Here is a 26,702-nt window from a genome sequence, read left to right as displayed (position 1 = left end):
TCCATTCATTTTCCAAACTGCTTGTCCTATGTAGGGTCTTGATGATGCTAGTGTCTATCCCAGTATCACAGGCTGTAGACGGGGAATAAATAATGTCATAGTACTCCAGACAAACAGACTCTGACTCAAGTCCATCTAGTGTTGCACGGTGCACCGATACTTCAAAAGTATCGTGATTCTCGGAAATTAAAAACGTCACGATTCCTACATTTATTAGTATCGATACTACAAGGGTGGTGCTAGCGCAGTGGATAAGACACATGTCTTTGGTGTGAGAGACCCGGGTTCGAATCCACTGTGAGACACCAATGTGTCCCTGAGCAAGACACTTAACCCCTAGTTGCTCCAGAGGTGTGCGACCTCTGACATATGTGGCAATTGTAAGTCGCTTTGGACAAAAGCGTCAGCTAAGTGAATAAATGTAAATGTACTTCAAAGAAAACCTGCGTTCCAGATTTGTAAGAGACGTATTTCATGTTGGTGTGTGCAACGCACGCTTAGTCATTGCTCTAATTTATTTTTTATATTTTGATATTTCATATTTTGTTCAAATGTTTAATATATCTGCTGTTCATATGTTCATTTATTAGAGAACATGCAACCGGAATGTAGACCAAGCTCCTGGCTAAGACAGAGCTCAAACCGCCGGAACTGTATTTTCAAGTATGTCAGCAATACAGGGGTGACTGAAGAGTCATTGATAGCATGATTGAATTGTAAATGGTTGATAAGCTTGTCACAGTCTGAATAGGCAGCTACATACTAGCGCATCTTTGCTAAATGTGTGCCTAGTCAAAGTTACATACCTGCATAGTGTTAGGTACAGTCAGTTAAAGTTGTTTTTTGGGCTTAATGACACACTCTTGTCAAGTAATTATCTGGGCAATCGTTTATCACTGAATTAGCAGTCAACAAGAAATTTCTAATAAAAAAAAATTAAGCAAGGAAGAATTATACATTTTATTGCTTGATTGTTTCACTAGCATTTCTGCTAGTGTTGCAATGTATAGCATGAGAGTGAGGAGAAACACTTGAGACATCAGATCTGCTTCTCCTTTAACATCAAATCAGCTGACTCCGTTTACAAAATATGATTTTGCTGTGTCATGAAATTTTCAGCTGTGAGAAAATATTGATGGACACTTTGGAAACTGCAGAAATGGCTTGTATGACTGCAATTAAAAAATGATCTGCTCTTTGACTGCATCAAATGTTATGTAATTTAGATACAGTAGGTTCACCTGGCAACCATTTAAGCAATGCCCACAGACACCTTTTGTAAGTATTATGCATGCAAAAAAAGGTCTGATCAATTTTAGTGCTTTAATTCTAATGTATCAACAACAAAACAAAACAAACAAACAAAAAATATTTTTTCTGGATGTTCTGTCTAATGTGCATTTGTGTATGACAATAAGATGAAATGAAATAGGAAAACTATTGTGATTAATTTTCCCACATGGTTATCTTCTGATATTTTTCCATTGCATCTGTCCCTTAAACAGCCTGTTTCAGATCACAGCACATCATGTCTGTGCATTTGAGGATTTGGACGTTGTGATACATTATATGTCATTTTCTCTGTTTGGGAATGAACAGAGATTTACTTGTTGAAATATGGATGTTTTGTTGGATTTCGACTGATTTAACCTCAGATGTGTTTCATTAACAATTCATTGGTCCCCCATTAAACTGCAAGTAGTAAAGCAATCCAAAATATATACTACCACCCTCCATGTTTCAGAGTTTGGAAGAGTTTTTGGTTTAGGCAGTTGCTGTGATTGTTTGGGGTTGGCAGGGCTGATCTCAGGTCAAGGCCAGAGGGTTGTGTACACAGGATGTTCTGTGGAAGCCAAACCTTGGTTCCTCTCATTTTCATTTCAATGTTTCCTCCTCACAAGATGGACAGGCGTTTGTGATTGCAGCAGATTCCTCAGATTCCATGCCCTCTCTGAGATTCCTCCGCATGAGACGCAAAACACAATTTAACTGAATAAATAAAAGCGTGGCATGGTGTTGATTTGATGATCTGGTGTTTCAGCGTCTCACAGTGGCTCGGTTCACAGTATATGCTGCTCTTCATGAGCTCATTTCTACACAAAATAAAAGCTTTACCAAATTTGAAAAATAAACTAAAGTAAGACATAAATGTTAGTATTGTACTATTGGTCTGAAGAATACTACTATTGTTAAATAAGTCAGTGGTATTATTACAATAGTATAATTTGTCTTGTAATAAAGATAATTATTTTATAGTCCTATTGAATGCGTCAAAATCAGTGGGAATGTGGCCTGTGATAACTCAAGTGGAAGTATTTTAACTGTTCACTTATAGTTACTGACGGAGGTTTAGTTTTTGTAAAGTGTGCATGTCTAGGCATCAGCAATATGGCATGTTAATCACCAAATAATTCCGCCCTAAAAGAATGGCTCCCTAAAAGTCATTGTCCATCCATTCCAGTCATCAGTCCAATAAATGGATGGGTGGCCCAATGGATGATACAAACCTGTATATTATAAATTTGCTGAGTTGTTGTCTGCCGCTTTAAAGCTGTGTGGATTCTGATTGGCTGACAATGTCCTTATCGTTTATTAGCTGGAAAATGCATCCTGAAAGTGTATATAGTTCTCTGTTTTGTTATTATAACCATTCTTAAAACATTATTAGTTATAGTTAATGTTACCATACTTGGTGTTAACAGAAGTTTGGACACACCTTCTCATTCAAAGAGTTTTCTTTATTTTCATGACTATGAAAATTGTAGAGTCACACTGAAGGCATCAAGGGCTATTTGAGCAAGAAGGAGAGTGATGGGGTGCTGCGCCAGATGACCTGGCCTCCACAGTCACCGGACCTGAACCCAATCCAGATGGTTTAGGGGTGAGCTGGACCGCAGACAGAAGGTAAAAGGGCCAACAAGTGCTAAGCATCTCTCGGGGAACTCCTTCAAGACTGTTGGAAGACCATTTCAGGTGACTACCTCTTGAAGCTCATCAAGAGAAAGCCAAGAGTGTGCAAAACAGTAATCAAAGCAAAAGGTGGCTACTTTGAAGAACCTAGAATATGACATATTTTCAGTTGTTTCACACTTTTTTGTTATGTATATAATTCCATATATAATTCCACATGTGTTAATTCATAGTTTTGATGCCTTCAGTGTGACTCTACAGTTTTCATAGTCATGAAAATAAAGAAAACTCTTTAAATGAGAAGGTGTGTCCAAACTTTTGGTCTGTACTGTAATTGTTTCTAAACACACATATTCAAGTCATCTAGAGAAAAAAAATCTAAATATGTATTGCAGAAAACTAAATATAATAAAAGTCTGTCTTCTACGTAACCAAATGTAGCAACGTTTCACTGGTGTTTCAAAGCTTTTGAGCCACATTTAAATAATCCACTGTAGAAAGTCTGATTGATTTAATAGTGGGCAGAATGATTGGATCATGTTGTGTTGTGATTTATTGTGAAAGATTTCAGAGTGGAAGTTAAAATGTGTCTAAAAAGCAGCAGAACTATTGGTCAGCGCAGGTTACACCCCTCACAGACTGATCACGATGTGGACCCATCCTCAGGGCAGAGCGCCAGGCTGGCGGCTCTGTGATGGAGCGTGTGAGTTGTGCTGTGGTTCAGGGTGGATGAAGGCGGGTGGTGTTACGCATTGTTTCTGACAGGTGTGGTCCACAGGAAGTCCAGCTCTTCCTGCGCTTGAGCTCAACAGAGAGGAAATGCTGTGTGTAAGAGGGAGGACGGCTCTGCGGTGGTGTTTATGTGCTTCATTTTTCATCCTGTTTTTATATTATTGCTTATATTTGCAGTCATATGACCAAACCGCTGACGTATTAAACTTTTTATCAGAAAAGTGTGATATTGTATGGACAGTCCCTGACAGCCTCGTTTCTGTCTGTGTTAAACTAAATATGCCACCTACCCTAACTTAGGTTTATTGTACCCACCAGGAAAGTGAAATGGTTTCCCCTTACAATAAAGGGTGTGATTACTACAAACCCTGTCCAGACTGGAACTACTACAAACACTGTCCAGAAAACTATAAAAAGACCCAACTTGGAGCGGAAGGGTGTTATTTTCCTGGATGACAATGCACCGTACGTGTGCAGTGTGAGAACAGTGAGGGGCGGCTCATAATCAGGTGTCCACTTCCAACACATTCAGGACAAAGGGAAAACATCCTTCTGTCTGCGTCTATTCCTCAGTCCAGCAGACAGGACTGGAGAACGTAATGAAACCCTATGAAAATGAAGTGCATTAAAGGGTTACTCCACCCCAAAATGAAAATGTTGTCATTAATCGCTTACTTTAAAAACTGCACTTTGTAAAAGTCAAATGAAAAGGTTTACTTAAAAGTAGATTTAAAATTATGTTTTAATGGCCTTTTGTGATGTAATAAAGACGTACACATACTTTACACACAATTATTTCTATGTGCTGACTAACGTTCTAAAGCACGTGTAAAGTCCCTGATTATAATTGTGTTAAATGTAATGTCGGTATTACATTCGTGTATATTTTAAATGTACTAAATTGCATATTGATGATTACAAATATTTAATTTCAAATATATGTAAATATTATAAAAAATATATAGAAATATAAATAAATATGTCATACAAGTTTATATATAATATACATTATATGTGAGTTTACCATAAATGTTTAATTACCGTAAGACAGTCGAAGTAATGTGCTTAAGTCCTACTTAGGGTTGCTCAAAAACTAAATAAATGCAAAAATAATCTTATTTAATATAGATTTAAACATTAATACATGTTATTTTTATTTGTATACACATTAAAAGACATTAGATTAAATCCACATTTAAGTTTTTTTTTTTCCAAGTCTATTATTTCCATAATAAGAACTCTTTTTCTAGGTATGCTAAAGTGTACTTCTTTTTCACAAATGAAAGGTTGTCAGCTGAATGAAAATCACATGAAAATTAGGCAGTGAGTCTCTTTTTTTGTGCCTTATACAGTGATTTGGATTTGGTCAAGGGCCAAAAACATAAACACAGACAATATGCTAAGACTGTGTCTTCAGAGCTAGTCTGACCAGCTACCAGTTAGTCGATGAGTAAGAGTCTTACATTCCAGATTCAAATTAGACCAGTCTACCTGTGACGGAAAAAAGATATGACCAAAAAAAAATTAACTTGGAAGACTAGACTTAGCAGTTTAGTAACCGGCCTCAGGATTTAGTGAGGCTTTCTTGGATTCTTAGGTTAAGGACTTCTGCTCTTTAAGATTCTATATAAGACGATATCCTATAAGATAAAAGGCACGGACAATGAGGCGTCAAACTTCCTGCATTCCTGTGGCACATGCTTGTTTTTAATTGTGCTGATGTTGTGTTGTGTCTGTCCTGCAGGACTTGAAGACCCAGCTCAGACCCCGGCTATGTGTCATTAAGAAAGGCCCCAGTGGCTTCGGCTTTAACCTGCACAGCGAGAAGTCCAGACCCGGCCAGTTCATCAGAGCTATAGATGAACACTCGCCAGCACAGAGGTCCGGCCTGAAGCCCAAAGACCGCATAATACAGGTACAGAGACACATTAGACGGGTCCCTAACCATACATAGACACACTTAGGAAAATTTGTTTAGAATTCGGCTTTTGGGTTCAAAAGATATTGAATTTCTTTCTCAATTTCTATTTCAAGAATTGCAGTGCGTCTCTGATCAATGCAAAATGGTGTTTTGTTCCTGAACGGATTCGAATACGTAATTATTTTGTAGACAATGTAAATAATACGGAGAATAAAGCACAAGTAAGTGTATTTTTCTGGAAGGTTTTCACTGTCCTGTTGTAATTCTTGAGTTCAGCTGCTTCATCCGGAGCGAGAGCCACAGAAAGGCCACAAGTGAAGGCAGGGAAGGAAGCAGAGGGAGGAGAGAGATGGAGGGCTTTGTTGTCCCAGAGGGGCCTCTTACTGCGAGCTGGGCTCTTTGTGTTGGACAGGCAGCTATTGTTCCTGCTGAGCGCACATTGTCCGTTTCCTCTCCGGGCCTGGGCTCCACTAACAGACACACCCTCATTCCACTTATAGACTCTCAGAGAGAGTCTCAGAGCTGTTCCCAGATTTACCCTCCGGCTTGTCATTCTTTAAGTCTTGCAGCATGAATCATCTTCAACTTTTTTGTGTTTCAAAGAGGAAAGAAAATATGAGGTTAGGAAAACTGAAGAGTGAGTAATGAATGACAGCATTTCCGTTTTGGGGTGAACTTTTCCTTTAAATGCCACCTGAAATGAAATCTACATTGACTTCTCAATCTTATGTTTAATAAATCAATGTTTATGAATATTTAAAGTTGTTAGATTTTAAATAATGCATATTTCAAGTCACAATTTTCTCTCATGTTTTGGGCATACATGCAAACTTCAGTGTTTGTGAAGTAAAGGCACAGGATGTCCTTTCCTCGGACAGCAGGAAAGGAGACTGATAATATTGAAAAATGAATCCTTGCTTTGATAAACACTTTCTTTGTTGGAACAATGCAGATGTGAATAATGCATCTAAAAATGGATGTCAGCGTAATGACAAAAAGTTACTGATTTTCTTCATTGGACTATGAGAAGCGATGGCTGATCGTTAGTTAATTTAAATGAGGAAGTCTCAATTGCTGACTGTTGCATACTACTAATACTACATACTACCATACTCCTGCTATTTCAACAGCATTTTGTATACTGTGTATACAATTTTGTATACTGAATGCCTTTAAGTGTGAGTCAGTTAGTCCTGCGTGAGTCTTCAGATGTGTCATTGTTTGTTTTCAGGTCAACGGGGTTTTGGTGGAGGGAAAGCAGCATGCTGAGGTGGTGGCTGCTATTAAAGCCGGGGGTGACACCACGACACTCTTGGTCGTAGATCCAGACACAGATGCTTTCTTCAAGAAGTGTCGAGTAACGCCCACTGCAGAACACCTCAAAGGTACAAACAAAACTCTCACCTGACACAAAATATAGAGTAAAACTTTTTTGTCAAAGAAGATTTAGTGTCACGCTGCCTCTAGGTGGTGTCATTGTCTGCCAGGGGTCACTCAGAAATGCGTGACTGCTTTCTCTCTGGTCTCTCTTTTGGGTTTGCTATTAAGCAATTTAGTTTGTCTCGTTGTGTCACTTAGTGCCAAGGATCTCCAGTGAAAGTGCAGTGCCAATGGCAGCCATGGAAACCAAAAGTGTGTGTGTGTTTATGTTTGACACAAGATTAGTCATGAGTGAGTGGAGACAGTGTTTACTCATTTTATTTACGGAGTAAGTGTTTGGCGTCAGCGCTAGTGGAAACTTTCTTTAGCTGCTATCGTTAATATCACATTTAATCAGTTCAATCATAGAAACTGAGTGAAAACGGGAGGATTGAGCTGTCGAATGCTTTTAGACATCTCAGGTGTTGCTGTTCTCACTGAGGGTAATTATATACTCATGACAAATCTGTTTTCTGCCAGAATCACGCCCTTTATCTGCGATTCAATGTGAATAGTTATTTTCAGTGCACAGTCAGGCCGTGGGATTAGCTATCACACTCTTCATTAGACTGGAACACGGGCTGTCCCGGGTAGTGTTGTCACGGTACCAAAATTTCAGTATTCGATACCGATACAGTGAAAATCCATGGTTCTCGGTACAAATTTCGGTACCAAAGCAAAACACAAAAATATGCTAATTAAAAAAAATAACTTTTTAGCACTAAAAATAAAACCAATGCCATTCTTTATACTTATTTACAATTGTGTTTAAAGTTTTTCTACAAGTTATATAATTATGAAAAACAGTAAACAAGTTTCACCCAAATTTAATTAATTTATTAAATTTAAACACATTTTATTTTTGGTAAATAAAGGGGATTTGCTATTAAAATTAAAACATGGAAGAAATATTGTGATTTATTTCTTTAAAAAAATAAAGTTTTACATTTTTTCAACAGTAGTAGCAGTATCACATACATTTGACTAAATAATAGTAATATTTCTAGCACAATGCCTTTATGTAAAAATGAAGTTTTAGGCCTAATGAATGCATATTTGTCATTTTAACTGAACTTAAGACTGGTGGCGATGCTTAAGATATTTTTGGTCATTGAGGGTTTCTGTAAATAAAATAGTAATAGATCATATTAATTATTATTAAAAGACAATACTACTACTAATTCTACTATCATACTAATGTATATACAATGCACTATGAATTGATGAGCTGCCGGGTTCATGAATATTAATCAAGTTGTCTGCGTTCGGTCAAACTGATTTGCTGAAATCAAAACAGGGATGGTACTAGATCAGCGCCAGCCAATGAAATTGCCATTAGCGCATTAGCTCCGCCCACTACCGGAGAAACCGGTATGTCTTCTGCTTGTTCTAAAATGAATATGAATAATTCTAAATGAACTCCATTATTTTGACAGGAGAAGACAACAAAGAATAGTTTACATATAGCATGTCGATTCAGCGTGGTAAGACTCTCGCTCTCTTTGCATGTGTGAGAAACAGCGCTATCAGTAAAGCGACGGCGAGTCGTGCGCCTTCACACAGAGTTTACAGAGCATCAAATACAGGTGTGCTGTGCGTCCATTGAGATGAACTGAAAAGTTCAGATCGCTTCATGGAGAGAGAACTCTGAAGCTCAGATGCTGAAATTAAACGTACAGTATGGAATTTTTGGCCACCAGGGGTCACTCAATCAAAATACTAACATAAGACGTACTTTGATGACGTCGGGAAAGAGCGTAGGCTCATGGGAGTTGTTGTTCATTGGAACACGCGCTCTATCGCTCCCCACATTCCTCACTCATTTTAACTGAGGCCAGCGACACACTGGATGCGTGGCGCAAGCGTCTCAGCTGCGTGGCATGTCAGTTTTTAATTCGGCTCCCATGTTAATAGGTTAGAGCTTGCAGACTGCCTGTGTGAGCCGCGCGGAAAACGCGTGCTTGCTAGAAATAGAACCGACGCCTATTTTTCACCGACACGCACGCGTGTTGGAAGCGTTTCCAGGCAAAATATAATAGGAAAATATGTTTATATGTAATTTTGTACACAAATACATATTAATTCATGACATTTTGATGTTTGAAAGTCTATAGGTTGACATAAATTCAGATATAAATGTAATTTAAAAAATAAATAAATAATTATCGATTTTCAAATATTGCACCTGTCAAACATAAGTCTATTTTGCCGTCAATACTGTTGACGGTGTCCTTTATCAGTAGGCTTTATATTTATGTTCAACATGAAGTATAGATATTGTTGTCATGAAGACAAGAGCCTGGTCTGTCAGCGGTCTCCCTTCACCTACAGCAGCAGCAGCCTAGTATTTTGACAATCACGTATTTTCGAACGGAGAGATATATGAATTATCAGACCCCTATCAAATCAATATTCCATCTAGCTAGTAGTAATATATGTTAAAAAACATGGTTGCCTTTTGTTAATAATTATAATTACGTTTATACTATGATATCGAACAAGATAGTGAACTGCATTTGAAGCTACTCTATCCAGCTAGATATAGAACACATGTAGATTTACATTATACTCTACATGAGAGCTAGTCCGTCTGCGTTTTACACAAGACATCATCGTTTCACAAAATATACGGATAGATATAGTTAGCTGAATGGATGCATACCTGTTTATTAGAATGCAAGCATCTCTCTGTAGTTTCAGCTTGTCACGAAGCTCTCTCTATCTTGGAAATGCAACTCCAATATTTACCCGTGTCTCGTTTCTTCTTCGTCCCAAAACCTTCTCAGGTCATTTTTTTTCACCCGTACGTTTGCGCTTCACAGAACGTGCAGGCAAAGCATAATCATGATCCATAACTAAGTTATTGATTGAGGTATAAATACGAATATAAACAATATAAATATAAAATATAATAGTCTCAATCAAGGCTAGCTACTACTTTTTCTTCTTCGTCTCGTCTTTGCTTCTGTTCACCTTTGTATTTGGCGGTTCTGCAGGAAGTTAGATAAACTAGATGGGTCAAAGTTAATATGACGCCATAGACGGGCGACAAAACGGAAATAAAGAAACATGCCGTGTCTTCTAATTAAACTATATTTTCTCTGGATTTGAAAGTTTGTGGAAACTTTCGGGATAACGTAAGTACACAACTAAAAAATATATATAACATAGATATAGTGATTTCTGCTATTTTTAAAGCAGAAAAATTACATATTGCGCCTTTAATGCAAGCGTAATGCGCTTCGGTCTATGTAGTAAACAAACCCGCACGTCTCTGCCATTCATTAATTCACACAGAGACGCGCAGAACACGGATTCATATTTCAAACAACTTTTGCGGCTTAACGTTTACAGATACTCGTCCATATGGAGATTTGATTTGATTAATTTATGCTAACTTTGACAAATTCCATGACTGTCCATATTAAAATGTAAGTTTCATTTTCATGACTGGATTTTGAGATTCCGTCCTAGTTTCCTGCTTCGCGGAAATCATAGCGCTGAACCGGGTTTGAACGGGACCTCGGTACTACCGGTACTTAAAGAAACGTGGTACCGTCACATTTAATTTTTTTTAGTACCGACTTGGTACCGAAGTACCAGGTCTTTTGACAACACTAGTCCCGGGACCTGTGGGGCACACTACAGCAGTGTTGCATTTCATAATAACACTTATGTAACAGTAAAGATATCTATTTGGAAATATTCAGAATTTAAAGTATTTTATTGGAAAAATACCTGTATAAAAAAAAGATATTAAAATGGCTTAAATATCAGAAGTACAAGTAAATATTGTAATGGGGAAAGTTACTTTTGGACAAGAAGCAGAGAGGGGGACGGGATCGGAAAAGGTCTAGAACTAACAGTGTTGGGGAGTAACTAGTTACATGTAACGGCGTTACGTAATTTAATTACAAAATTAATGTAACTGTAATTAGTTACAGTTACTAAGAAAAAATGAGTAATTAAATTACAGTTACTTATGCAATTTTTAACGATTACAAAGGGGATTACATTTGAATATTTACACACATCCACATACAGATTTAACTGATTTCTTTCCCAAATTGCACTGACTATTCTGAGACATACCGCCCTAATAATTTCCGGGAAGCGGAAATACAGTCTGCTTCCTAGAATCCAGTCATAAAAACGAAATGCCTAACGCGGACGGAATATGCCACATTTTGGATGACTAAATCAAAAGTAGGTCAGTACACTTGAATCAAAACATGACATCGACTAGTGTCTGTGAATATTAAGCCCCAAAAATGCAATATATGACTCCTGCACGTTCTGCGTGTCTGTGGAAATCAGGCGCGGACTGGACACCGGGAGAACCGGGACAATTCCCGGTGGCCTGGCAGCCGATTTTGCCCGCTATTTTAATATCATTATTGTATAATTGCCTGCCGAATGTACTAAAGCGATCATTTGCGAATCCGCCGTTTGATAATTAAATCTCTAATAAGTCAAGTGTTAGTCATGACTCGCGCGCTCTCCGCGCCTCCGCCAAACGGTTTGGATCAGAGTAATCAATGCGAGAGAGAGAGAGAGAGAGAGAGAGAGAGAGAGAGAGAGAGAGAGAGAGAGAGAGAGAGAGAGAGAGAGAGAGAGAGAATAGAGTGAATTGCTGGAGCAGAGAAGCAGAACTACTGTTCAGGGTTTCAGGTCAGTTTCATCTGTAAAGATGCTTTTTTGTCTTTGTTTTTTTATTTAATTAATCAAGCAGCAGCACGTTGCTCATCAGTCATCACTCAAAATACTATATAAAGGACATCATTATTATCAGTTGTAATGTTACAGTAGTAATTTAGCTGAAAAACAATCAGATTGTTTTTATAGGTTTAGGGGGAGCTACGGACAGACAACAACACAACCCTTACGAAAATTAACGTTTTAATATATTTCTATAAATCCAGAGAAAATAGTTACTATTGTTTAACTGTGGTAACCAAAAATTTAAAATGATTTTACAAATTGAGTTATTTAAAAATAAATACAAATCCATTTGCAAAAAACAAAACAAAAAAAAAAAAGGTTATTGTATATAGGCTAAAAAAAGCATGGTCAATTTTTGTAAGGAAAACATGACTCGTGTACAGTATTAGGAATTTTCTATAAATATATTGTAGTATTGTAGAGTATTGTATTGTAAAGTATAGTTTTGTTCAATCTTGAGTATTAAAGTCATGAGAGAGATGGATAACAGGGCAAAATAAAGAGACTGAAGAGAAAAATGGAAGTGAAGGTGCAGTTCAGGAGAGAACTTTTAATTATTTTGCATGTCCCCAAATTAAAGATTTAAACCTTTTTTATGTCAGGTCCATACAAAAAATAGTTTTGTCCATGAATTTGTTTGTATGAGTTTGAATTTTCCAGTCTGAATTTTTTTCCCAGTCCGCCCCTCCTGTAAATTAATGGCAAAGACATGGTTTCATTTACTACACATAGGCCTACTGAAGCTCGCAGTGTTTTCAACCTCTGCTGCCTCAATATAGGAGTACACGAGCACATAAACATAATCTAGAACTGCTCTGTGTCACTTCATGTGCATTTTACTTATTTTGAGAAAACTATCATCATATCATATACAAAGAGACAGCAGTTTAAAAAAAACACCAATGTTTCAGGAGTTTATTACACAGAATATGACACATGCTTATTAGATAACTGTATTTGAGTTGATGTATATGCTTTTATTCATTATTCTTTAATTTTCACAAATTTAGAAAAGTAATCAAAAAGTACTCAAAAGTAATTAGTTACATTACTTTAATAAAGTAATTGAAAAAGTTACACTACTATTACATTTTAAACAGGGTAACTTGTAATCTGTAACCTATTACATTTCCAAAGTAACCTTCCCAACACTGAGAACTAAGTAACGTCATGTTCACATTTATTCCAGAACTACAGTAACGCAATTTTCACATGTAGTCCAGAACTACAGTAACATCATGTTTACATTTAGTCCAGAACTACAGTAAGCATCATGTTCAATTGTAGTCCAGAACTACAGTAAGCATCATGTTCAATTGTAGTCCAGAACTACAGTAACCTCATGTTCACATTAAGTCCAGAACTACAGTAACGTCATGTTCACATTTAGTCCAGAACTACAGTAACGTCATGTTCACATTAAGTCCAGAACTACAGTAACGTCATATTCACATTAAAGGAGTCATGACCCACAATTTTCACTTTTCCACGAGAATCAATGTATGTTATGATTGCCTAACGATTATACACTGGCCGGGAAGCCGATATTTAAAAGTGAAGCGTTTGTTTACCTCAGGGTTTGTAAAATAGCCCACGTGCACGCGCACTCAAATACGAGATTTTGATTTCTTCTCCGTCTTGACGTCAAGACGGGGCAGGATATACCATATATGGACACCGCAGCAGGAAGCTCGCCCTTCCCCTCTCCCCCTCATATTCAGTCGAGAAAGACGCTGGAACTATTGCACACGTGAGTTGCTCTGTGGTTGACTGCCAGAATCAACATGTAAATGTGTTTTCTCTACCAAGAACGGACCTAGCTATCAGAGACCAGTGGATTAAATTCATTTTTAATGACGCGGTTCCTTCAACCCTTCCACTGGTTTATCGTTATGTGTTTGTGCTAAACATTGTACGCCGAAATCCTTCACAAATTTGGGGCAATATCAGGCGAAGTTGGCATCGAAGCTCGGGAAAAGCGCCATTCCAACAAAATTGCCTGCAATTGAAACGGTAAGACTGTGTTTTTATTGCTCTACTGTGTGTAACAAACAGCATAACTGCTAATGTATGCTATTGCGTCTGTCACTAGACAAATAAACGAAAGACTGGAGGTGAAGTAATTATTTATGTTCCCTGTAAACGGACTGCAAAAACGGACTTTTGACTGCATTATAATGATTTCTTCATTCAGAATATGATCAAGATTGCGTAGGTTGATGTGTTCGGGGAATTTGCCAGTTAATAGTAACATTTAAAGCCCCTTAAATGAACGAAATGACTCGAAAAAAGATTTGTTAATTTTGATGAACGAGCTTGAACAAGAGAGTCTGGCGTTGCCAGATTGGGTGTTTTTTCCGCTACATATTAAGGCCGGTTTACGGTGGGTTTTAGGTGGGTTTTCGCCTGGAAGGCTTTATAGAAATCTGGCATCCTACTGAACGAAGTTAAACTGAGAGAGCGTGGCGTTCACAGACACCAGAATGAACGACTTCACAGTAACGTTCATCAGGCAGTAATGCGGTACATTCAGTTCAGTCCAAAACATGAACGAGTTCATGAACTATCGTTCAATGAACGCGTCCAGGCACAACTCTGGCGGGAGTATTAGCTTCGAGGTATGGGGAATGGCTGCTAACGTACTTTGCAAAAAACAAATGACTGAGATCATCATGAATTCGGTTATTGTTTATTTATTGCCTAACGCTTACATGAGGCCCCGTCTAGTTTGTGTGTGTGTGTGCTCACGACTTAAATATTTGTGTGTGTGTGCTGTGCTCACGTCTCATATGAGTAACTTTATGTGCGTAGATAGTTCATATACATGTATGTGTGACTAGTACTTAGTATATATGCAAGCGTGTTTCATATGTGTGCGTGAATGAAGTTTGATTTAAGCCCTAAACGGCGCCTCATACTTATACACTGGCCGGGAAGCCGGTCGCGTTCATTCACAACTTGCGCCATGATGTCAGTTTGTAATGATATGCTAAAGCGTTACCTGCGGTGTCAACCCCCCTCCTTCCTGCAACCAATCAACGTGCCCCTCATTTGCATTATTATAATGGCCGTCCACGACAGCCAAAATATCGCATCAGATCTCGCGAGACAATAATGCCTACAGAGATAAGGGTCTGAGGAGCTCTGTGTTTATTTTTTTTCCACTTTTGAAAGACTATAATACAGCAGTAGGTATCCAAGGTAATACGAGGGTATGACTCCTTTAAGTCCAGAACTACAGTAACGTCATGTTCACATTTAGTCCAGAATTACAGTAACGTCATGTTCACATTAATTCCAGAACTACAGTAAGCATCATGTTCACATGTAGTCCAGAACTACAGTAACGTCATGTTCAGATTTAGTCCAGAACTACAGTAACGTCATGTTCACATTAAGTCCAGAATTACAGTAACGTCATGTTCACATTTAGCCCAGAACTACAGTAAGCATCATGTTCACATTAAGTCCAGAACTACAGTAAGCATCATGTTCAATTGTAGTCCAGAACTACAGTAACGTCATGTTCACATTAAGTCCAGAATTACAGTAACGTCATGTTCACATTTAGTCCAGAACTACAGTAACGTCATGTTCACATTAAGTCCAGAATTACAGTAACGTCATGTTCACATTTAGCCCAGAACTACAGTAAGCATCATGTTCACATTAAGTCCAGAACTACAGTAAGGATCATGTTCAATTGTAGTCCAGAACTACAGTAACGTCATGTTCACATTAAGTCCAGAATTACAGTAACGTCATGTTCACATTTAGTCCAGAACTACAGTAACGTCATGTTCACATTAAGTCCAGAATTACAGTAACGTCATGTTCACATTTAGCCCAGAACTACAGTATGCATTATGTTCACATTAAGTCCAGAACTACAGTAAGCATCATGTTCAATTGTAGTCCAGAACTACAGTAACGTCATGTTCACATTAAGTCCAGAATTACAGTAACGTCATGTTCACATTTAGCCCAGAACTACAGTAAGCATCATGTTCACATTAAGTCCAGAATTACAGTAACGTCATGTTCACATTTAGCCCAGAACTACAGTAAGCATCATGTTCACATTAAGTCCAGAACTACAGTAAGCATCATGTTCAATTGTAGTCCAGAACTACAGTAAGCATCATGTTCACATCAAGTCCAGAACTACAGTAACGCAATTTTCACATGTAGTCCAGAACTACAGTAACGTCATGTTCACATTAAGTCCAGAACTACAGTAACATGATGTTCACATGTAGTCCAGAACTACAGTAACGTCATGTTCACATTAAGTCCAGAACTACAGTAACATGATGTTCACATTTAGTCCAGAACTACAGTATGGTCATGTTCACATTAAGTCCAGAACTACAGTAACGTGATGTTCACATGTAGTCCAGAACTACAGTAACGTCATGTTCACATTAAGTCCAGAACTACAGTAACATGATGTTCACATGTAGTCCAGAACTACAGTAACGTCATGTTCACATTAAGTCCAGAACTACAGTAACATGATGTTCACATTTAGTCCAGAACTACAGTATGGTCATGTTCACATTAAGTCCAGAACTACAGTAGCGCAATTTTCACATGTAGTCCAGAACTACAGTAACGTCATGTTCACATTAAGTCCAGAACTACAGTAACATGATGTTCACATGTAGTCCAGAACTACAGTAACGTCATGTTCACATTTAGTCCAGAACTACAGTAACATGATGTTCACATTTAGTCCAGAACTACAGTAATATCATGTTCACATTTAGTTTTTTTCTTTGTGCATGAAAAAGATCTGCAAAGTTACAAAGCACAAATTCACTCCAAAAGGAAGGTAATGTCTATATCAGTAAGCACTGTTTCTGAGCTACATGCAGTCCCGAGTTTCTTTGGGGAATGTATGTCACAATATTAAATAATTTAAATAATTCTCGCCAAAGGCAAGGCATGGTTGAGTTGTGTTAGTAATGTGTTGTTATCATGTCCGAGAGATACCCGTTTGACAGATCTGATGATATACAGTTATACAAATATATATATAAATTTCTGATATATATATATCAGAAATTTATACTAACAAGGCTTTTTAAACTCATATAAATAAAAAACTTTTAATGATGATGAGGAACTGCAACTTCACCTGCAATAGAGATGCCCTGTTTGAAATTGTTTAATTTGTATGTTCGTTCTATTTATTTATTTGTGCTATTGACACAATGATTACGTTTTATTTCAAGTTTGTAAGTGTCCAGGTACAGAAAAACAGAATAATTAAATGTAAAATAGCACTGCATAATCTTCACTGTAAACATTAAATACACAATCAAACCAAAATTTATTCAGACACTTTCAACATTTCTCACATTATCACAGTTTATTTGTATAGTTTAGAACTTCGTAATAAAATATGACAAGAACTTATAGTTAAACTGTCAGAACAAACTCATCTTAATAATGTCAGCTAACTTTGATAGAAAGGTATGTAATGGATTACAATCAACCAAAACTTCAGATAACTGTTAGTACGGCAATATTTTCACAACTATCAATACTTTTTGAACAAACTACAAAGCAATGCTTAATTTTGTTCAGCCTGTGGTGTAAAAGGTTGCATTAGCAATTAAAGATTTTTTTGTTTCATCAATTTCACTGGTAGTCTACAGTATGATGAATTTTTGGGTATAATAATATTATGTCAAAGTTCACTTTATTTACTATAATCACTTACATAAATGAACTAGTGTCCTGCACACAATTATATCTAATGGCTCATCAACTGTCCTGAGCAGCTTTTAAGGCTGGCCTCAGCCAGTCGGTTGAGATCGCCAGGGCCCCCCCTCAGCCATGGGCCCCTATAATCATCACTACCTTTCACCCCATTAGCGGCGGCCCTGGAGGTATTAATCAAAAAGAAACACTGGTTTTGTTTGTTGTTACTGTAGTAGGCAAGGCCAGGGTTGCCAGGTTTTCACAACAACACCTGCCAGTTGCTACCCAAAACTAGCCCAATCGCGTTCCGCTGGTAAAATAGTTTTCGGGGAGGGTTCCCCTGGTACAATTCACACTCCCGGGGGTAAATATCACGCTATTGGGGTCGCTTCAACCTTCAGACATGAAAAACATCTTCTCTTCTGGGAAGAGGGCGGGGAGCAACAGCTTATTTGCATTTAAAGGGACACACATGAAAACTGTGCATTTTTGTTTCCACCCAAAATGGGGTTTTTACAGCATAGTAAATGATCTGTGGTGTATTTTGAGCTGAAACTTCCAATACACATTTTGCAACACCTACAGTAATTCTTCTTGTAAAAAGGGTATAATAGGACTCAAACTTAAAATTATTGTTCAGTCTTAATGTTTGTATTGTATATATGCAACCTTACTGCACTGATACATTGAATGAGCAGCAGTCATACAACATGCTTCCATGACAGACCCTGGTCTATCATGCACTTTCCAACTTCTCATCACTGAAAGCAGTAAAAAATAAAAAAATAAATAAAAAAAAGAGAAGCGCAACGCCACGATTAGAACAACTCAAGGGTATTTTACCCAATTTAAGACAGCAGTCCAAAACAGTTCATATGGAAGTTCACTTCAGGAATTAACAAAGTTGCATCGATGAGTTTGAAGTTTTGAAGCTGTTTGACAAAACAGTGCAAACGGAAAGAGAAAGCACAATATATGGCTATTATTAGCTCCCTATATAAAGCATACGGACAGAAAAAGGTTGTGTGGTAAGACCATAGACTGTATAAAAACATGGACGTAGTCTCCGTGACGTCACCCGTAAGATTCCTGAAGTGTGTTTTTGAAGCCTAAAGTGTGCGAAGCGGGCCGTCACCATCTTGGCAGCGCGTCACCGCGCGACTCTCCCGGACAATCAAAAATGGGAAAAAAGGCGGGAGCTACTTGCTGAAGCCATGCCCACCTAGCACGACGGCAGTGTCAGCAGCAGCATTTCACCTGTCACTCAAGGGGCCACGCCCTTAATTATGCAGAACTTTAAGTCTTAATATAATTTAAACGGATGAGTTATAAAAAAATTCACCCCCCTCACAGTTGTCATGAAGGGCAAAATTAGCTATTTAGACCAAAATCATTTTTTGAACCAGGCTGTAAACATGTATTTTCCTGCTGTAAAGTTGAGCATTTTAACATGGAGAGTCTATGGAACTGACTCCCTTTTGCAGCCAGCCTCAAGCGGCCAGTCGATGAATTGCAGTTTTAGTCACTTCCTTATTGGCCTCGAGAGAGAGAGCGGGAGGTTGGCGCTCGGGTAAGACACACAATCTTCCAGTCTAAGATATAGTCATTATGACCATTAACAATAATTTGGGTCAAATATAATGTGATTTTATGGTAATAAAATATGTAAGTGGCACTCTGTGGTGCAGCAGGATTTGGAACAGCATCCTGAGCCACAACGGACAAACTTTAACTTTAAATTAATGTTTTTTAACAAACCAAATAGCTGATATATCCACAATATAGAAAAACAACACTGAAATAAGAGCGTGCGTGAAAAGTTGTGGTCGTTATTACAGCAGAATATTCTTTCAGAATTATTCTGGGACCAATTTGATTAATATTCAAATAAAGTGATGTGTGATAAAGACAACCAGCACTCTGATGCTCATATTGTTTGTTCACAAAATAACAATTGTGTAATAATTGTCTGATAAACATACTTGACTGTTTAGAAGTTATGAATATGTTGGAAAACATCAAAACAGTGAAAATGATTGGGTGTTCTTTTATTTTTATTGTTATTTTTTTTTTGGGTGGGTGGGGTGGTGGGGGGGGGGTACTTGGGTTTATGTCCCAACCAATGTCAAAAGCAAACCTACTGTACACTCTTGACATACAGATTTGACTTTTTCTTTCAATCATCCAGTGTTGATTTATTCATGAACTGTACTGATTAATTTACTGTGAAGATCCGCAGAACTTTTCTTGTCCTTTTGGGCTTCTGCAGTTGCAAATAAAACAAAATGTCTGCAGAAATGTAAAAGTAAAATATAATTTTTTTATGTAAAAAATGTAGTGAAGTAAAAGTAAACATTAATAAAAACGTAGTGCAATAGCAACTATTCAGAGGTGAATTTAGGAAAAGCTGTTAGGAATTTGGATCAGTCTCATATCACTGTTCCCCAGGGTTTAAACACTCAACCGGAGCCGATTCCTTACAGTCATTAACATGCTACTGATCTCTACTGGAAGCTGCTGGCAGGAACCAGTGTCTTACCAAATATGACCTGCTGATCAAATAAACAGAACTTCAGTGGTGATAATATACAATCATATTTTTTATATAGTTTGTAAATATTATATTGACTATACTATAGTAACTTCCTGTTATATGATTTTTACATTACCATTCAAACATACTGTATGGTGTGAGTAAGATTTTAAAAATGTTTTTTTTTTTAATCTCTGATGCTCACCAAGGCAGATTTTATTTAAACACAGTAAAACAGTGATATTGTGAAATATTATTACCATTTAAAATAAGTGTTTTTTATTTGTATATACCGTATGTTAAATGTAATTTATTCCTGTGACTTAATGCTGAGTTTTCAGCATCATTCCTCCAGTCTTCAGTGTCACATGATCTTTCAGAAATCTTTCTATTATGCTGATTTGCTGCTCAAGAAACATTTCTTATTGGTATCAATGTGGAAAACAGTTGTGCTGCTTCATATTTTTTGTGAACACTGCTATTTTTGTTACTACTCTTACTGAGTCTGCAGTATATATAGTAGACCTGCAACATTTGCCATAATTTGTAATTCTCTCCACATGATTTTCCATTTCCAGTGTGACAAATGAAACTAACTGAATTTGAATCAAATGCCTACGAAAAATAACTTTATTCAAGTGTGCTATTAGTATACTTCTTTTAAACTAAAAATAGGAAAGTATGCATTTAGTTTACTTTTTATGTACTGCTCAGAAATGGGCTTTATGTACTCCTCAGAAATAAACTTAAAATTACATTTAAGTATACTTGACTTATACTTAAAAAAAGTCTAAATATATTTGTGCTATACTCCTAGAATCTGTGTTTTCATTATTATACCGTAGAGGGCGCTAGTACACATCTTCTGCACAGAATTTCCTAAAAAAACACAAGGGAAGAAGAAAAAAGAAACACCAGATACTAACAGATGTAATTTAACATGATCATCTCACATGAAACAGCATCTAAACTGTAATGTTATGGAATAAAATCTGTACTGATGAAGAGGTAATAATTACAGTCAATCTTCGGGGTGTTTTTTCAGCTTTTTGTTCAAAATGGTATTTCTTTATTTTTTATGAAACACATTAAAGTGTTTAAAAAATAATGCATGAAGCTAGACTAAAATGTTTTTGTTTACAAGCAGATACCTGTTCTTTCTTTTGATGTTTTGTATGTTCAGATATTCATATAACAAAATATATACACATTAAAACCTAAATAGGGACATAGTAGTATACTTAAAATATGATGTAAAGTTCACTTAAAGAAAACTTATGAGTATACCTGCAGTATAAAACTACTAAATTAGTAGTTTACTGAGACTATACTTCAAAGTGGACAAATTTAATTAGTAAACTATCAGTAAACCTATTAGTTCACTTTTAGTAAAATTGCAGTATAAACTACAAACATAGAGGTAAACTATTTGTGTACTCAACGTTTGCTACTGTTATACTTAAAGTATGCTTAAAAGTACACTTTTATAGTGGATTTTATACTAGAAAGTGGGACAGTTTAGTCCCAACAGTCCATTGAAACAGTAACAGTTACACTTACAAGTAAACTATTCAGCAGTAAGAAGTGAGCTAGGATTCAGTTTTCTCTTCTCTTACACACACACACTTCATACACTCTCTCTGTCTCTCTCTGCTGCCTGTCACCCAAATTTGGAAGCAGCATGTGTGTGGTTTCCAAGGTGCCGGTCTGGAGTGGCTCTCAGATTGCTGTATTGGGCCTGAAGGGCGTCAGAAGTGTCCAAACAGTCAGTGATGTGTGTGTTTTGTGCCAATCGGGGGCCAGATGGATCTGTGCAGGGCTGAGTGTTATCGTATCCTCCCTGCAGTTTTCTGCCACTCATGTAGTGTTCAGACGGCGGTAGAAAGCTAGAAATTCAGACACAAGGAGACGGTAAGGGTGTTGGGATTATTTTTCCAATTCTCTTACCTGCCTTATTAGTTTGCTGTTCTTCCTAAAACGTCATAGCCAGCTGGTGGTAGGAACATCAGTATAGTTCTGAAATATTTAATAGTATGTAAGCATGCATATTTCTTTAATAATCAAGTCGATTACAACTGAATGTTAATGCAGAAAGTTGTAGTGTTTCTTGGTAACCATAAATAACCTACACTGCGTCTCCAACAGTTACTCACTGGTGGTGTGCTGTGACCCTTCAAAATGAATTAGTTACTGAACATAATTTTGACTTGTCCTTTGGTGTATAAACAAATGGCTAACATATTTACTGTATGAGAACTTATGATACCTTAAAATGATTCTTATTTTCTTATTTACAGTTTCAAACTTAATTTTAAGGTCAGAATCTTAACTACAACTTTTGCCTCAATAAACTCCTACTGTAATTGGTGCTTATTAATAGTTAGTAAGGTGGTTGTTAGTTTAGGTATGGGGTAGGATTAGGGATGTAGAATATGGTCATGTGCTTTATAAATACTAATAAACAACCAATATGCTAGTAAAATGCATGCTAATAAGCAACTAGTTAATAGTGAGAATTGGTCCCTAAACTAAAGCATTACCCAAGTTTTAATAGAAAGTATTGTTTATTTTACCAAAAATGTTTTATTGTACATTCGGCAGTACACTCAAAGACAATAGGAATATAAAGATGTACTTAAAATATAATTAAGTGGGTCAAAAAGCACTATAATGTTCAGCTAATTGCATTTAATATACATTTTCACCAAACTGTTTTCACTTAAATAACTTGCAATTAAGTGCCCGAAAACATTTTCTTAAGTTTGCACTTAAGTGCATTCTTTAAAATGTATTATTTCCCTAATAAGTGCTCTTTTTGAAAGCATGTGTGCATTTTTTTCACAAGCCAGTCTTGGCAGATCTCCACATACGTCTCTCGTGTCAGTTCATTTGGTAATGTGTAATCCACTATGAAGGCCTCTAGATTTTGTTCCATATAGGATTGCGGGGGTCGGCAGGCCTCCAGGTACCATGGCTCTCACCAAAGTGATGATGGTCCTCTGAATAATAAATGAAGCACATACTTGTGGTACATACCCTAACAGAGTCCACATCTGCTCAATGCAACCCGAGACGGAGTGAATGTCATACAAGCTATTCACTAGGGTCTGGAGGTGTCTTGTGTTTTTTTTATCTCTGCTTCCTCGTTGTCTCAGATGAGGAGCGTTAGGGGTGTACTAGGTTTGATCTGTGACTGACCTGCTCTGCTTCTCTCTGCCCGCAGGACCGCTGCCTGAACCTGTGGTCAACGGAGACATGGAGGACACGGTAAGACAACAGATCAAATGAATACAGAATACTAGCAGGCCATATTCAAGGGATAGTTCATCCAAAAATGTCAATTCTTCTTCTAATTCAGGTTGTTCCAAACCTGTATTAGCTTCTTTCAAGCAAGAGGGCTGTAGTTCTGGATATATATCAGTCCACAACTTTATACACATAAGAAATCTATTTACAGTCGTACTTCCTGAATTCCCTTAATTTTTGTGCACATCAAGCTGAAGTTGACACGGACAGAGCAGGTACAGATGAGTTTATAGTCTGTGTCTCCAGAAGAGAGATGCTGAGGACAGTTTCTATAAAGAGGATTGTGGGGGAAAGTAAGAGGGATTCAGTGCGATTCCTCTGGCTAATGGTTGACTTGTCAGATGTAGCTGGCAGGAGGGAATAAGGGGCTCTGTCACCTGTCAGAGGAGCAGTATTGATGCCTGGCTAATGCTGCCCACTCCTACAGTTAATGAAGCTCAGTCTCCAGCAGCCTGAGGCTCAAACACCGCAGCCAGTGTTGCCATATTGAACTACTCTAACACTGTTGTCTCGGGTTGTTTGTCATGTCTGCTGGTTGAAGCGACCTCAATAACATGATATTTAACCCCTGTGTTTTTACCAGGGGAACCCCACCAAAAACGTGTATTTTACTCCTGGAACTCGATTTTTAATGGGGAACCCCCTCGAAACTTTTGGGTGGGTTTTGTCGAGAAAACCTGGCAACCCTGACTGCACTATACTGGTTCAAGTCTGACTCCTAGTGCACAAAGCCAAGCACTGAGCCTTAGGAGAGATTGGTGCTGTTGTGATTGACATTTTACCGCCTGCTGCTGTTCAGGTTAATGGAAATGTGGCCAAAGACGTGGAGCTGAAGGACTCAAAGCTATCAATCAGTCCGTCCCCATCCAATGCATCCTCCATCGGCTCCCTCACGACTCCGCCCACTGGGACTCCACCCCCTGAGGTAAGACTGACCTATGATGTTTTGAATTTTATACAGTTGCCAAAATATGCAATATACTACAGAGCACACTGGATACTGGGTACTCAATCCCACAATGCAATGTGCTCAACATTAACTTTTCAGGTTTCGTGACAAATGAAGTAGAAGTAATATCAGCCATGCTTTTAATGACTTTAGTTTGACATAAATCGCCCAAATGCCAAGGTTTAAGATATTGTTTAGTCAAAAAATAAATATAAAACGCAAAAATATTGTCATTTTAAAGATCAAACTCAAACATGCATAATGTATTATACTCACAAAATATTTTCCAAATATACTTAATGTAATACGTATACTACTATACTTTTAAGTGTACTATTTCAATATTTCTGGGGACTAAATCTCTTGAGAACATGATGGTAACAGTGCCCATTAGAGGTTATTTCATGGGTTTATGTTTGTTTCTCCTCCTCTCAGGCCGTGGAGCCACCCATCAAAGAAGCGATCCCAGAGCTCAGTCTGTCCCTCCAGCAGGTGAAAGAGCGCGCTCACCAGAAACGCTCCAATAAGAGAGCTCCACCCATGGACTGGAACAAGAAAAATGAACTCTTCAGTAACCTATAGACCTCCGGTCGCCCGTCCACCCATTTATCCATCCATTAGCTTTGTTTAAGACTTGATGAAACAGAGAGTAGGCTCAATGTGATGCATCTACAGTGCGTATATGTACACACAGATTTATATGTATTCAGAATTCTGTATATTAATTACTAACAGATTATATTAGATTACATCAGGAAATGGAATGTAATGTTGTACAACTGTGATGTATTACAATCACTGGCTGTGTTCAGAAAGGAGTACTAACTTACTGTAATATGATGCTGACTGAAAACTGAAATGCGTACTGTTTTAGAATATAGTAAAACAGTAGTAGTAGTGTTATGCTGTAATGCATACTGTGGTATTGTAGACTTTTGTCACATAAACTCTACATTGCATGTTTAATTTAAGGAGCAGCATCCACTTATCATCTTGAAAATAAAGTTTATTTTGTATTAATTCAGTGTTGGGAAAAATGACTTTTAAAAGTTGATTAAACAGTAGATGAAAACTTCCAATGAAAAGTTCATTGGAAATGGACATTGGATTGGGGGATATTACAGCAACTGTGCACACAATACATTGCACAGAAGATAATAGTATGTTAGTATGCTATTCTGAACAGAGCCATTGTTTCAAATCCAGCGTCTTTGACATAAAGCAGATGTGATTCTGCCATGTGTGTTCTGTGAATTGGTTTCTGACTGATTTTTTTTTAATAGCCACTCTCAGTTTCATTTCTCTACCAAATCTGTTGAGATTCATTTCATTGTTTTATAATGAAGGACCAAATGGAGAGTGGATAGAAGTGAATCCTGACTATCAGCCAATGAGTGTGTTTGATGATTTCAAATGACTGAACATGTTTAGTAATACTGCTTTCTATTATAAACGGATACGGTGATGCCCAAAAGACATTGAAATCTAATCTGCAATTAAGTATTTTGTATTAACTACAACATTAAATAGACAAAGGATTGCTTGGAGCTCACTGTTTAAGGTTTACTGAGACATCTGCTATTTGTTTCTGTTTTCTCCTTTTCTCTATGTAGTACAGTGCTGACATGCCGTTACATAATCTGCACTTCTGATCAATGCAGTGTCGTGTCCTACATGTGTGCACATGTGAATGTTATTTCTACATGTAACAATACATTTTGTTCAGAAAATATATTTTGGGAAATTACTCAGTTGTTGGGTCACAGATGATTCCAAGTTGCTCATTTTGCTCCTTATGTGAAAAGGAACATGCGACATTTTAAGTTAGTAGGCTAGTTACATGTCAGTAATCCTGGCCTTTTAAATGTGCATTCCTTAGTTTGTTACTAATTTTTAAAGTTTTACAAAAAAAAAAAATTATATATATATATATGTATTATTTATTTATTTTTTTATGAAGAGTGTTCTGAATGCTGTAAACTCGCGCGACATTAAGAATATAATCATAATAGTATGGAAAGTTTTGTAAAACGTGTATGAATTGAATTTCGCCATGTTGAAACGACGTGACGTCAGAGACAATCCTCACGCTCATTGGCTGCCGCCTCTGTAGAAACGCCAGTGTTCTTTGGTGAGGCAGGCGAAGCGCGAAAATTAGTCAACGGAACGCACTTTAACAGCGTGTTTTTGTAGTCTATGGTTGCATCTCGTTGGACAGGTAAGTGACTTCATTTCTCTCCAAACTCAGTAGCTAAAGAACTGCTGAATGCAGCTGGTTAACTTAAATGTCAAACTTTTTAGCCTACCTGTTGGTAAGGAAATCCAAAGCACATGCATAATTAAGATAAAGAAGTGTAGTCACGTAAATATCCTAAGCTACAGTCGTATTGATGTATTCAGCTATGCTTTTTGTACGTAATTTACTTTGATCTACATTTTCAAAGAGCAAAACCTAAAATTATTTTACACTGATTTAGGCATAAACCTGCACTAATTTTTCA

General features: G+C 37.3%; 1 protein-coding gene across 1 annotated transcript in view; it reads left to right on the top strand.

Moving 5' to 3' along the window:
• The window catches only part of LOC132148866 (Na(+)/H(+) exchange regulatory cofactor NHE-RF1-like), a 33,023-nt gene extending 7,275 nt beyond the window's left edge, over positions 1–25,748 (top strand). Inside the window, exons 2-6 of the mRNA XM_059557616.1 lie at positions 5,387–5,557; positions 6,795–6,948; positions 23,170–23,213; positions 24,052–24,177; positions 24,637–25,748. Of these exons, the coding sequence (XP_059413599.1) occupies positions 5,387–5,557; positions 6,795–6,948; positions 23,170–23,213; positions 24,052–24,177; positions 24,637–24,783 (642 nt within the window). The 3' untranslated portion in view covers positions 24,784–25,748. The remainder of the gene's footprint in view (positions 1–5,386; positions 5,558–6,794; positions 6,949–23,169; positions 23,214–24,051; positions 24,178–24,636) is intronic.
• Positions 25,749–26,702: the final 954 nt, after the last annotated feature.

Source organism: Carassius carassius, chromosome 9 (assembly GCF_963082965.1).
Source record: "Carassius carassius chromosome 9, fCarCar2.1, whole genome shotgun sequence".
Taxonomy (NCBI): domain Eukaryota; kingdom Metazoa; phylum Chordata; class Actinopteri; order Cypriniformes; family Cyprinidae; genus Carassius; species Carassius carassius.
Note: the sequence above shows the minus strand (reverse complement) of the source record. Positions and strands in the feature narration are given on the sequence as shown.